General features: G+C 52.3%; 1 protein-coding gene across 1 annotated transcript in view; it reads right to left on the bottom strand.

Moving 5' to 3' along the window:
- Positions 1 to 14,175, bottom strand: part of IL3RA (interleukin 3 receptor subunit alpha) — a 32,326-nt gene that overhangs the window by 921 nt on the left and 17,230 nt on the right. Inside the window, exons 4-10 of the mRNA XM_063084107.1 lie at positions 13,411 to 13,525; positions 12,822 to 12,954; positions 12,553 to 12,737; positions 9,351 to 9,466; positions 6,609 to 6,635; positions 4,492 to 4,606; positions 1,329 to 1,434 (exon numbers count right to left, since the gene is read on the bottom strand). Of these exons, the coding sequence (XP_062940177.1) occupies positions 1,329 to 1,434; positions 4,492 to 4,606; positions 6,609 to 6,635; positions 9,351 to 9,466; positions 12,553 to 12,737; positions 12,822 to 12,954; positions 13,411 to 13,525 (797 nt within the window). The remainder of the gene's footprint in view (positions 1 to 1,328; positions 1,435 to 4,491; positions 4,607 to 6,608; positions 6,636 to 9,350; positions 9,467 to 12,552; positions 12,738 to 12,821; positions 12,955 to 13,410; positions 13,526 to 14,175) is intronic.

The following is a 14,175-nucleotide window of genomic DNA, read 5'->3' as shown; positions in this document are numbered from 1 at the left end:
GCCCAGGCACACCCTGACTGAGTAATCAAGCCATCTTGGGAGTCTTAGCAGGAGTGGGGTACTGACATCTAAGGAGCAGAACACTGGCACCCAGAGGGCAGGTGCCCCGGAAGACAGGAGCTACCCTGTGCCTCCTGCATGTAGAATCTGCATTCGTATACATACGTGTGTGTTTAACAACCCGAGTTTGGTCCATCTGGGCTCTAACTTGGGTCCCCTCGCTTCCTCCCAACAAGAGATCACGGCCCTCCACCCCTGACTGTCTCGGGCCTGCTGGGGGTCAGGGAGGAGGGTGGTCCCCTGTCTCCTCTCCCTGGGCACACCCAGAGGCAGCTGCACCTCCATGGAGGGTCCTGACAGCCACCCCTTCCACCCTGTCCAGCAGTACACCCGTGCCCCCCGTTCACAGCTCTTAGCTTCTGGTGCTGCAAGGGTGGCTCAGGCATGGATCCCCTGGGATTAGAGGTCAGAACCCTGTGTCTGTGCCTGTCCCATCCTGCAGCCCAGGGCAGAGTGCCAAGCAGCTCTCCGGTCGTCTGTGCCCCACCCCGACACCCTGACCTGGGCCAGGGCCCCTTCTAAGGAGCCAGGCAGCCCCCATGGGCCCGTCTCCAAGCTTCCCCGTGGAGCAGGTTGTCCTCTACCTCGGGCACGTGGTGCATCCGGGCAGCTCAGCCTGAAGGCGCTTGGAGGGGATGGGGGTGAAGCTAGGAGAGAGATGACGGGTGGAACCAGAGCCCAGGTCTGGGGAGAGGGGGAGTGCCAAGAGAGAGACCCCAAGACCTGGCCTGCGTCAGCCTTGCCCGCCAGAGGCTGAGCCCTGAGAGGTTTGGACGGGGCCATGCAGTGGGCGGAGGGAGTTGTGGATCCAGTGGGGACATGGTGATGGCACTGTCCACCGTCCAGTGCAAGGAGGGGTCCCAGAGTCACATCTTGAAAAACCCAAAGCGCTGGGACAGTTTTGAGGTGGTGAGGAAGAAGAAACTGGCGAAGAGACTGGGAGCAACCAGCAGGGATATGCGGGATCAAGCAGGCTAGCATGGCCCAAGCTGGGCATCCAGGGAGGAGGGTCCTAGGGCTCGATGGATCTTGGACGCTGCGTGGATGACCCGGCCTCCAGGGACCAGATTGCCCTAATCGGGGTCATGTTTGAGAAACACCGTCAGCTGCGCCACCTGGCTGCAAAGACATGGCCACGCATCGGGGCAGAGGGGGACAAGCGGCCGGCAGCGTGGGGTGCTGCGGCCGGCGGGCGTGGGCTGTGCGTTCTCAGGACCGCACGGGGCACTGCAGGGACAGCCACCCGAACATGCCGGCGCGGCACTCACCGTTTGCAGAGGAAAGCGGCGCAGAGCAGAGCCAGCAGCGTTCCCAGCGCGGTGAGCAGAGACGTCCGCCAGCCTCGCGTGTGCGTGTCCTCTTCGTGATCACACACTGAGGGGAGAGGGACAGGGGCCGTCACGGTGGGACACCCCAGGAACACCACCTGCACGGGGACAGCGGCCACCTGCGTGCCGTGACCGAGCGGGATGTTCCTCGTAGGCGAGCGCCTGAAGTCTGAGGCCCCCTCTCACCACCGCACAACTGAAGGGCACGTGTGGCAGGGGAGGAGTGACGGTAGCTCCAGCCACCCAGGGCTGCGGGGCCACCCGGAAGCCTAGGGCTTGGAAAGTGCTCAGCAACTTGGCATGCACTTGTGGGTGAGGCCAGCGGCAGGCCTTGGAAAGAACCAGACCAGGACCACGACCTCGGGCCGGCCTCCCCCTCTGCGCAGCAGCCCTGTGCTCAGCGGCCAAGGCCTTGGGCTGCGCATTGTGTTCATCACGAATATTTTGCATTAATTTTGATTTTTAAGAACTGCATTAAAAGATTTATCTTGATGACTGAGATTTTTGGTGTTAGCCCCACGGGATGGCGTGGGCAGAGGACGCAGAGCTGAGCCGCCCAGAGAGGAGAACTGGGGACAGAATGAGTCCAGCAGGGGGAACGCAGCTCAGAAGGAGCAGAGGCCAGAGCGAGGGCACCGGCAGCAGAAGGGACCTCAACTCGGGTCGCTGGACACAGAAAACGCACAGGGCATCGGAAGGTGTCTGCAGCCCCCCGGTGAGACCAGCCCTGTGGCCAGGAAGCCTGGGAGATGGTCCGGACAGATAGCGGAGGTGGGGCGAGGGGGTTTCAGCCACAGCCTCGCATCACCACCCACCCCTAGCCCAGAACGCCCCAGGCCCACCAGACTTCAAGGGGAAACCCAAAAAGTACATTGCAAGGACTTTGCTGTGGACTGAGTCTACCTGGACAACGTTCTCCTACCTGCACCTGGGGACCTTTCTCAGCAATTTCTCTCTCTAGGGTTTGCAGGTAATGGATTTGGGTTTCCGGCGCTGCAACCAGTCCTGAGGAAATCATGAGCCCGACTGACTTCTAGGATACCACTATGACCATGGGTCATGCACCTGGCAGGTGACCCACGCGTGGCTCAGGGGACACCTGCCTGCGCAGGGAGCCGCTGAGACTGGAAGCCTCAGAGGCCTGGGAATAGCCCCAGCTGGCCTCCTGCAAATTTCAGCGTCCTAGTCTACGTTCCTGGTGACCGCACATTCTGGCTGCCCTGGGGCTCCCATGGAAGTAGGGGTGAGCTACCCTGGGTGTGAACTGCTGCATGCACCTGCCATCAAAAGCCACCTCAATTTCTCCTACCCAGCTGACTTCTGCCCTGGGCTCTTCCTTTCATGTCCTATCGGCCATCGGCCGTCCCCGTGTACAGAACTCTGTGTTTGCAGACGCGCTCACGCCCTCACAGACAAAAGGGGACCTGAGGGTCACACTCTAAGATGACCGCAGGGCCAGGGTCAGGACAAGGCGTACCTGAGCACTGTTAGGTGAGAATTGGGGGCAGGGGGCTGTATCTCTGCAGCTGGTTCTGGAGAATGGGATGGAAATGCTAGAATAGCACTGAGCCAGCCTAGCATTTTGCAGGTCATCTCACCTGAGACCCTTGGGGTAGGTAGTAACACTGTCCCCTCCATAGCTGTAAGCTCAGGGTCAGACGTGTACAGCATCCTGCCCAGGGTCCCCTCACCTGAGCCCAGCTCCTGACGTCTGATGCTCTGAGTACTTTCGTTGGAATTTTTTCTGAGTATGTTAGCTAGTCTTCATTTGTCACATCCCAGGGTTACTTTGGGGGGTTATCATGGGCTGAATTATGTCCTCCAAGTTCATAGGTTGAAAGCCTAAGCCCTAGTCCCTCAAAATGTGACTATATGTGGAGATTGGGTCTTTCAAGAGGTGATTAAGGTAAAATGAGGTCACTACGGTGGGCCCTGATCCAATAGGACTGGTGTCCTTATAAGAAGAGATTAGGATACAGACATACACAGAGGGACAACCACGTAAGGACACAGAGAGAAGATGACGTCTGCAAGCCAAGGAGAGAGGGCTCAGGAAGAACCAGCCCTGACACACCTTGATCTTAAGACTTCCAGCCTCCAGGCCTGTTAGAGATAAATGTGGTCATTTGTCACACAGCAGCCCCAGGACAGTCATTCACATACCCTCACCAGAGAGCCAGGGCCTGGACCACTGAGGTCTCCTCCTGTACCGCCTCCCGACCAGGTACCTTCTTTGGATCCTGAGAGGAGAGACTCGGTGACCTGGCTTTAGAGCAGCTCAGAGACATGGCAGCTCTTATTCTGGAGGATCCTTGCCTTCATCAGGCTGGAGAGCCCATCACTGGGGCCATTTTGCATAGAAGAGAATGACCCATTGTCTGCCAAGAGTTTTGTTCTTACGAGGCCCAGGGGACTCTTAGTGGGACAGTCTTGTTCCCCCCACCCTCTCACCAGCTGAGAGCAGGGTGCGGGGTCACTGTTGGGCTCACAGTCTTTTTGGGGGACTGCTGTGGGTCAAGTGTGTCCCCAAAGTTCATGCGTTGGAACGTGATTCCCATCATAACAGTGTTAAGAGGATGGGAAATCCAAGTACGGTACTCAAAGGTGGGCCTCTGAGAGGTGATTGGATTGTGAGGACTGTGCCCTTGTGAGTGGACTGATGCACGCATGGAGTCATGGGCATGATTGTGACGGCTTTACTAGAAGGGCACATGAGCAGGTCAGCTCTCTCCTGCTCAGCCCACTCTCACCATGTGACACCCTGCATCACTGCAGAGTCACCACCAAAGAAGGCCCTCACCAGATGTGTTCTCTGGACTGTGGACTTCCCAGTCCCCAAAACTGTAAGAAATAAATGTCATTCCTTTATAAATTACCCAGCTTCAGGTGTTCTGTTATGAGCAACAGAAACGGACTAATACGGGGATGCAGAAACAGGCAGAGTGACGTCCCCCTCCCCCCTGCCGCCTTTGGCAGTGGAACAGCAGGGAGCAGGGAAAAGCTGATGACCCCAGGCTGCACTAGAGGGTTTGTGTTTTGGGGATGGGGGCGCTGCCCCTGGATTCCACACATGCGTGAGGGAGCCGGAAAGGGCCGCACTCACCAAAGCGTTGGGGAGCGCTCCATTTGCTCGGGAGCCTGATAAAGTATTCCTGGACTCTTATTTTCACTGTGTAGGTTCCAGGATTGTGTAGCTCAAAGGAATTTTTGTCTTGGATCTGTAGTTTAAGAGAAAGCAGTGAAAAAAAGGTCATTCCCTATTGGTGGGAAAAGGAGAATGCGGCCCTGTGATGTCCTAAATTGTGTCCCCCCCATGTATATGTTGGAGTCCTAGCCCCCAGGACCTCAGAATGGGGTCTTAATTGGAACTAGGACGGTTGCAGGTGTAATCAGTTAAGCTATGATGAGGTCGTGCTGGAGTAGGGTGGCTCTTAATCCAATATGCCTGGTGTCCTCATTAAGAGGGGAAATTGGACACAGATGTGCACACAGAGACACTGCGCAGAGATCGGAGGGAAGCTACCACAGCCAGGGACCCACAAGGAGCTGCAGAGGGCCTGAGACTGATCCTCCCCTCCAGCCTGGGGCGGGAGTGTGGCCCCACCACACCATGATCTGGGACTTCCAGCCTGCAGAGCCAGGGGACAATGAATTTCTGGTATTTAAACTACATGGTTTATTGTACTTGGTGTGGCAGCCCCAGGACACTGATTGGTACCTCCAGAGAGAGCCCAAGCCAGACCCCAGAGGGAGAGCACATGTGCTCGGCAGAGCATGTCCCCAGGGCCCCTTTCCTGCCTCAGCGCATGCGCTCGGTGGCCAAGCAATAAATGCTTGCCTTAGAACAAGCAGAAGGTGAAGACTCCATGGCCAGCTCCAGTGTGGTGCCATCTGGGGGTGTCATGCGGTGAAGAAGCCCTACAAAGAGTTGGATAGGGTCTCCCACAAAAGATACGTCCCCAAACCTGCAAATCGGTCCTTATTTGGAAATAGGGTATTTGCATATGTAATTAGTGAAGGACCTTGAGATGGAACCATCCTGGATTAGGGTGGCCCTAAATCCAATAACAAGCGTCCTTATTAGAGACAGAAGAGCAGACACAGACACAGAGGAGAAGCCACGTGAAGACAGAGGCAGAGACTGGAGTGATGTGGTCACAAGCCCAGGGACACCTGGAGCCACCAGGAGCTGGAAGAGGCAGGAAGGATTCTCCCCTGGATCCTCTACAGGGAGCTAGACACAAATGTGTGATTGAACGATTGCCCCAGAAAAGATAAGTCCACATCCCGATGTCCAGAACCTGAGAATGGGACCTTATTTGGAAACAGGACCAGGCCTATGTGACCAGCTCCTGGGCCCAAGCATGGATACATGCCCATTTCTACATCCTCTGTGTGACTCAATGTCTGTGTGGCAGAATGTCCTGCATGGAGGGTGGCCCACAGGGCACTTAGAGCTCTAAGTCCCTTTGGTGGGTACAGCTGGGATGCTGTTGACCCTATCATGGTCTGCAATGAATTGAGCTCTAGGGGTGCAGCTTTGGTAGGGACCTGCAGATTCCAAAGGTAACAGGAGAAGGGTCACTGAGTGGCTCCCTCCCGAGCTGTCCGCTCCTCTCTGTGCTGCTGCCACTAACAGATTTAGGAGATGGGGGAAGAGACGGAGACAGAGAGTTGGAGAGACAGAGACAGAGGGAGAGACAGGGAGAAATGGAGACAGACAGGAGAGACAGACAGAAAAAGTGACAAACAGAAAGAGGGAGAGAGAGACAGAACGGGCGTGCCTTAGTCTATCTTTTATTCCTCCTGATGCCTCAGCAGGGACTGGTGGGTGATTCACTGGTGGCAGGTGGGGGGTGCTCATCTAACACCTGGGTCACCTACATGTGAACTTCTGCCTCTGCTGGGTAGAGTCACGGCTTGGCGACTTGCTCCCTCCAAATTCCAGGAGCCTGGCACAGGCTAGGGAGTTTGGAGGCATGTGGGTCGCCCTTGTTCAGGCAGTGCCAGGCAAGCCCTGGTGTCTGGTGCTGTTTCCTTGGGGGCATCATCTCTGAGTCTCCATTTCCTCGTCCCTCAGTGTGGAATGAAAACCCTGATGTTGCAAGATCGTGGGGAGGGTGAGTGAGGCCTACATGTGGAGTCTGTCAAACAGGACTTAATAACAATGAACTCACCATTTGCAATGCCAAGTTTGGGGGTCAGATAGGGAAGACTCACCTGTTCAGTGAAGACGTGCCTGGTGCTCTGCAAAGCAAAAGCAAACAAGTTTGTGAGTGCCTGGACCCTCCCCTGAGAAAGCCTGCTCCCCTCTCCCCAGTGACAAACTCCCTGAATTTCTCTGCAGGGGGCCCAGGAAACCATGAGAGCTTTAGGGGACTGTGGGCAGCAGTAACGTGCCAAACCATGAGCTTTGGGACCAATAGTGCCAAGAAATGGCTTCACTTGGGTGCCTGCAGTGAGGTCCTGATGGTGGTGATGGCAGGGGGCCTTTGTGGGGACATGTTGACCAACAAGACCCTCTGTCTTCCCAGGATGCTTTGTATAAAGCTGTGGCGAGCCACAGGCAACTTATGCTGGACCCACGGGGTGGGTGGGTGACTGCACGGTGCTGCACAAGACCTGATGCGGGGCTAGGACTCCACCTGTGCCTGCAGCTCTGCCTGCCCCTCAAGTCAGTGAAAGGGGAAAAAAAGTTTCTGCTGTATTCATCCAAAAACAAAAACAAAACCCAGTATAAAATACTGATTAGCTCAAAAATACTTGATCATTTCAAAGAAATTAACAGACCTTATTTTTTAGAGCAGATTTAGGCATACAGAAAAATTGAGTATAAAATAGTATTGAAGTAAAAATAATAAATTAATATAACACATAAATAAATAAGAATAATAAATAGTTATGAGTAAATAATTAAGTTAAAATAATCAGTTGTTGAGTGTAATTAATAAATAAAAAAGACTGGCAGCAAATAATAAGCTTAAGTTAATAAAAATCAAAGCTAGTAAAAATTATTTTAAAAAGAAACATGAATAAAAGTAAATAATTGAATATAAAATGCCCATTAGCTCAAAAATACAGGGTAATTTTTTTTTTCTTTTTTTCCTTTTTAAAGATGACTGGTAAGGGGATATTAACCCTTGACTTGGTGTTGTCAGCACCACACTCACCCAGCGAGCCACGGGCCGGCCCACCTGCTAACCTTTACAGGGGCTTTACTCAGGTATAATTTGCACTGAGGACTGCACACTTGAAGTGTATGACTGGGGAGCTTTGACACATGAAAACTCAAGGTAAGGAACGTTTCTGTCACCGCACAGTTTCCTTGCGCCCCTCCACAAGGTCTTCGCACCTCCATCCCCTGCCCCGGGCAACCACAAATCTAATCCCTGTCACTCGAGATTGTGTGTATTTTCTCCTCTTTTATTTAGGTGGGATCGTCCGGTGTGGACTGAGTGTGTGTGGCTGATTTTCATTACTGAGTGGGATCCCGTTGTGCGGTCCGTTCCGTTTATCCCTTGGCCTGGGGAGGGACATGAGGGTTTTTTCCGGTTTGGGGCTCCCGTGAATGTAGCTGCCGCACACATTGCTCTGCTCATCTTTGGTGACTTTAGGTTTTCATTGCTCTTGGGTTGATACTTAGCAAAGAAATCCCTGTCTTTGTGAGGTCCTGCCACAGAGTTCTCCGAAGTGATTGTCCCGTGTTCGATTCCCGCCAGCAGCGTGGGAGAGTTCCAGTTCCCTCGCATCCCTGCTGACACTTGGCTGGCGTTTTTCATTTCAGCCAACCTCATGAGTGTGAATTGGCTGATCCTGTGTTTTTAATTTGCATTTCTCGCCTACTGTGAATGGTGCTCCGATGAACGTGGGAGCGCAGCTGCCTTTTCGTTGTATGGATTTCGTTTCCTTTGGGCATATACCCAGTGGTGGGATAGCTGGGTCATAAGTAGATCTATTTTTAGTTTTCTGAGGAACCTCAATCCTGTTTTCCACAGGGGCTGTAGCAAATTACACTCCCACCAGCAATGCCAGAGTTCCTTTTCTCTGCTCCTCACCAGCATTTGATAGTTTGTGTCCTGTTGATAATGGAGCCAGTCTAACTGGGGTGAGACGACATCCTGCGCTATTCACAGTAGCCAAGACATGGAATCACCCTAAATGCCTGTCAGTGAGTGAATAGATAAGAAAAACACCGTGATAGATCCGCACAATGGAATACTGCTCAGCTACTGTAAAAAATGATATCCTGTCGTTTGCAGCAACGTGGGTGGAACTGGAGACCATCACGTTAAGTGAAGTAAGTCAGGCGCAGAAAGACACGTGCTGCACGGTCTCACTTACATGTGGAACCGGAAAACAAAACAAAAAGTGGTTCTCTTAGAAGTAGAGAGCAGAGGCTGGGAGGGGAGGCCGTGGTGGGGAGGAGGGGACTGACGGACACGAGACCGTGCCGTCCAGCGCAGGTGCATCATCGCGCAGTTGCATGCACTGAACAGCACGCTGCACCCCGCAAATGTGTGCAAGGGAATGTTCAAACGTCCTGCATAAAACGATAATCACAATTTGCATTCTCTGATGACTAGTGATGCTGAGCGTCTGTTTGCGTGTGTACTGGCCGTTCATCTGTCTTCGCTGGGGAACTGTCCGTTTACACCATCTGCCCACTTTTAATGGGGTTTTTGGTGTCTCGTTATCGACCTATGTGAATTCTTTACCTATCCTACGCGCAAGTGCTCGGACACATATGTGTGTTTTCAGCATTTTCTTCCGTTCTGCGTCTCACCTGTTCATCTTCTGAACGGTGTGTGTCCAGCAGCCAACGTGTTTAGTTTTGCTGAAGCCCACTCGATCGAGCTTGTTAAAAAGCGTTCAGAGTTTTCGTGTCCTGAGGACACTGTCTATTCCGTCTGCCTGGGGTGCAGCTTGCAGAGGACAGAAATGCCCGCAAGGGCGACAGTTTACCTTTTCTATTTGAAGTTCATAGAGGAACTTGCGACTGAAATGGCTTCTCATCTTCCACTCCATGACAGAATGTGTTTTATTACACTGTGCGCTGACGTTGGGTGGACTTAATCTCTCTGGGGGGGAAAAACACTTTATGAGTAAAACTAATCAAAAACTTCTTTTCCCTTTATGATGCTTTAAAATCTGCCTCCTACAAGATAAGTCAACAGACGTGATGTTGATGGAGGGTGGGGGGAAGGAGGAATCGGGCAAGGGACACGAAAATCAACGACATTGTATATTGATAAACTAACATAAAAAATAAATACAAAAAAATAATAATAAAATGACAAACTTCAAAGAGAAAAAGAAAAAGTACAGTAAAAGTAAGATACTATCAAACATAATCTGCGTCCTACAGATGCGGGGTGGCGGGGAGAGAGGAGACAGAGGCCCCTGAGGGTCGGAGAACGGGCAGAGCGGCCGGATGGACGGACGGACGCGCGTGGACGGGTGTGTGGGCGGCCTTGGGACTAGGTCTTCAGGTGTCAGCACCGTGGGCGAGCCCTGGCCCCAAGAGACCCTTGGCAGGCGCCTTCCCAGCACCCTGCACCTGCCCCAGCAGGACGTGCCCTCTTTTCCCCTTCAGCTAATTCCAGTGCAGCGACTCCGCCTTTCTCAGGCTCAGGAGCGCACAGACTCCCTTCCCTGCCCAGCTCCTCTCCTGCCGCAGCCCCCGGCTTGGCCCGCTTCCCAGCCCTGCCCAGGGCCAGTTCCTGGGGCCTGTCCTGCCGGATGGACGTGGGGCCCTGGACAGCCCCACGGAGACTGTCAGCCCAGGCCCCTGCCTGCTCACCTCCCTGCAGGGACGTGCTGGGCTGGCTCCGGCCGGGACCGAGGCTGCCTCAGCTTCCCCAGCGAGCACGTCAGTTCCACACTTGCGGGCCTGACCGTGTGCGGGAGCCCAGGCCGCGGCTCCAGCTGTCCGCTCGGCATGTCCCCTGGGCCCGGCCCGGCCCGGCAGGAGCAGCAGCTCCGGTCCTCCTTCCCCTGTGCTCCCTGCCCCCGCCCCATCCTCCCTTCTCCCCTTGTTGTTTCCATCCATGGCACCGTGTTTGGGACATTTCCTGAGGCACCGGCAGGGGGCAGGGAAGTGGGAAGGAGAGGCACGGAGCCCATAGGCCAGCTGGGGGACGAGGGGGACAGCACAGAGCTCGCCGGCCCGGAGGACCCCAGCCCGGGGCCAGGCAGCCCGCGCCTCCACCAGCCCCTTCCAGCTCTGGCCAGAGGAGGTCGGCTCCAGCGAGCGCACAGGCCCGGCCTGCCGCCGGTCGCCTTCAACACCCTCCAGCGCTGGAGTGCGTCCTGTGCACGGGGAACGGTGAAGGCCAGGACAAGTGGGGGCACCTTCCTAAAGAGCAGCACTGGGAGGTGGGTGGCGACCCCAGAACACACGCCCACCAGAGACCTGTGTATGCAGAATTATTTGGAAAAAGGTCTTTGTAGAGGTAATGAAGTGAAAGATCTCAAGATGACACCACCCTGGATCAGGATGGGTCCTAAATCCAACGACAGAAGAGGAGACGCAGACACAGAGGAGAAGCCACATGAAGACAGAGGTAGAGACTGGAGTGATGCAGCCACAAGCCCAGGGACGCCTGGAGCCACCAGGAGCTGGAAGAGGCAGGAAGGATCCTCCCCTGGAGCCTGCAGAAGGAACTGGATACAATTGGAGTGGACTGAATAGTGGCCCCCAAAGATGTGTTCACATCCTAACCCCCAGTACCTGTGAATGGGACCTTATGTGGAGACAGGGTCTTTGCAGAAGTAATTAAGTTAAACCTCTCTTGAGAGGAGATCATCTGGATTTAGGGTGGCCCTAAACCCAATGACAGGTGTCCTTATAAGAGACAGAACAGGAGAAAGCACGTGAAGACGGGGCAGAGACTGGAGCCTTAGCTCAGGGGTGGGGCATCTTGCACCTCCCTGGATGGGCTCTCAGATACCCACGTTTTGGTCCCCACCCCCCAGTGACCACTGTCACCTCCCACGCCTGCTGGGATCTGGGGCATGGAGGGAAGGAAGGGTTGGAGTTGGGCTCACATACTGAGTCTCATGTGGGGCCCAGGCACCTGTGAGGGTCCCCCTCTGTCCGAGTGAGTGCGGCATGAAATAGCAAATAAACAACAGCATGATGGTGGCAAGAGAGACAGAGAGACAGACACAGAGAGAGAGAGAGAGAGAGAGAGAGAGAGAGAAACACACACAGAGACAGAGACAGAGAGAGAGACAGACAGAGACAGAGAGATACAGAGACAGAGAGAGAGAGAGAGAGAAACACACACAGAGACAAAGACAGAGACAGAGAGATACAGAGACAGAGAGAGAGAGATAGAGAAACACACACAGAGACAGAGAGAGAGACAGACAGAGACAGAGATACAGAGACAGACAGAGACAGAGAGACAGAGACAGAGACAGGAGAGGGACAGAGACAGAGAGAGAGAGACAGAGACAGAGAGAGACAGAGAGAGACAGAGAGAGAGTGAGCACAGAAGAAAGGAGTGGCTTTTCCCTGCCTTTTGAACGAGGGGCTCTGTGTTTCCCTTTTGTGCTGGCCTTTCAGTCTGTGTGGCTCGTGCTGTGCTTATGACATGTGACCAACCACGGCTGGCCCAGGTTTTCTGGTGCTTGAAATGTTTTGGGGGAGGGGAGTCTGGTTTAAGGGAAAGAATACTGAAATAGCTTTGCTAGGATGCTGCTATAGCCTAGATGCTTGCATCCCCCAAAATTCATGTGTTAAAATCCTCATCCCCAAAGCTATGGTGTTAGGAGGCGGGGACTTTGGGAGGTGATGAGGTGTTCCTGCCAGATTTATACGTTATATACCCCCTGTGGGATGGTATAGGAGGTGGTGCCTATGGAGGAGAATTAGGTTTAGATGAGGTCAGGAGGGAGAATCCCCCATGATGGGATTTGTGACCTTATAATAAGAGACGGTGGAGCTGCTGCTTCTGTCTGTCTCTGTCTCTGCAAGATGGGAAGTGGGCTCTCCCCAGGGACCTAACCTGCCACGCCTCGATCTTGAAATTCTAGCCTCCAGAACTATGAAAAATAGACGTCTGTCATTAAGCCACCCAAGCTGCAGCCTGAGCTAAGAAAGCAGCATCCCAAAGCTGAGGGTGCGAGTGTGAAGGAAATGTCCTGAGTCCTTCCTTACCAATGTATGATAAGTCTTCAAAGATGTCCATGCAGGGGATGCTGGAGCTTTTGCTGGTTCCATTAACCAGAATTAGGAATTGGTGGGGATATTTGGATATTCTAGAGATGTCATCAAAATGACACCCAATATGTGTTCCTTGGTCATCCTTTTTGTAGTGTGGACACGGGTGCTCTTTCTGGGTCCTGTGGCAGGTAGAGAAGGTTCCAGAATGAGCCAGTGACTCCCCATGCCCAGGACAGCCAGGCTGTGCCTGAGGCCACACTTACGATGTATTCTTCAAGTAGAGGTGGTACTGGACGTCGCTGGGGGCTGCCCTGCCCACCGCCCAACTGCAGGTCAGGAAGTCCACATCATGAACCCAACAGGTCAGGTTTTGGGCGGCTGCCTCGGGCTTCCCATCTGGGCTTTCAAAGAAGACAAAAGAAAAATGCACCACTTTTGAGAGTAACCTTGTTATTTTGAGATCACTGTGGATTAACATGCAATGGTAAGAAATAATATAGAGAGATCCTATGTGCCCTTTACCCACTTTCTCCCAGTGGTAACATCTTGAAAAACTACAGAATGACAGTCAAACCAGGATATCGATAAAGACACACTCAAAAGGATCCCCCTGTTTCTCTTTTACAGAAACACCCACCTCCCTCTGCCCCACCCCAGCTTAACCCCTGTCAACCATAAATCTGCCTTCCATTTGTACAATTTTGCTATTTGGAGACGGTCCTATAAATGAAATCACACTGTACGTCACCCTCTGGGCACAAGTCCCTGGAGATCCATCCAAGTTAAAAGTAATTATTTTAAAGAAAACTGACTGCAGATTAAAAAACAAAGACAGTGAGTATTTTTCCTAACCTTGCTTAGGGAACAGAATCCACGCTGAGAAGGGCGGGTTAGTGATGCTGACAGTGTAGTTTGTCACATTGCATGTGGAAAGTACACCATAGTGGCAATACTGGTTGTTTGTTGCCTGAGAAACATGTAAGAATATGGCAGTTGTTTAGAGAACATACTTAGTCTCATATTAATAATATTTAGTTTTGTTTTGTTTTTAGACATAGAAAAACTTGTCTAGAAATAATTCCACTTAAAAATAAACTGAGCCAGTTTGCTCAGTTGTTGAGAGTGTGATGTTGTAACACTTAAGTTCAAGGGTTCAGATCCCCCTACTGGCCAGCTGCAAACCAAGCAAATAATAAGTCAATAAAAATTATAAATATAGAGAAATGTTACTTTCCTAAGGATAGAATGAGAGAAGAAATTGTAATGGAAAAGACAGAAAGATAATAAAAAATAGAAACTTAGGGGAACCAAAAATGAAAGGAAAACAACATAATCAAAAATATTCATCAAAATCATGATATATTCAATCTCAGTACCTACATTGTGTAGTAACTTAATAAAATACAGAACATCAAGACTTATTGGGATTAATAGGCCAAAGTCTTAATTCAAAGAAGAGAGGGACTCTATGTCATTAACCAAGTCTGCAAAAGATTGAGCCAGACTAGTTGTTAGATACATGTTAAAACAATGCACACAAAGCTCTGTGAAACTGTGTATAATTGTGCTTTTTGGTGCTGATATAATATTTTCTTAGATAATTCATCTTGAGTCAAA

This window comes from Cynocephalus volans, chromosome X, assembly GCF_027409185.1.
Source record: "Cynocephalus volans isolate mCynVol1 chromosome X, mCynVol1.pri, whole genome shotgun sequence".
Lineage (NCBI taxonomy): Eukaryota > Metazoa > Chordata > Mammalia > Dermoptera > Cynocephalidae > Cynocephalus > Cynocephalus volans.
The sequence above is the reverse complement of the archived record's forward strand: the minus strand, read 5'-3'. Positions and strand labels throughout refer to the sequence as shown.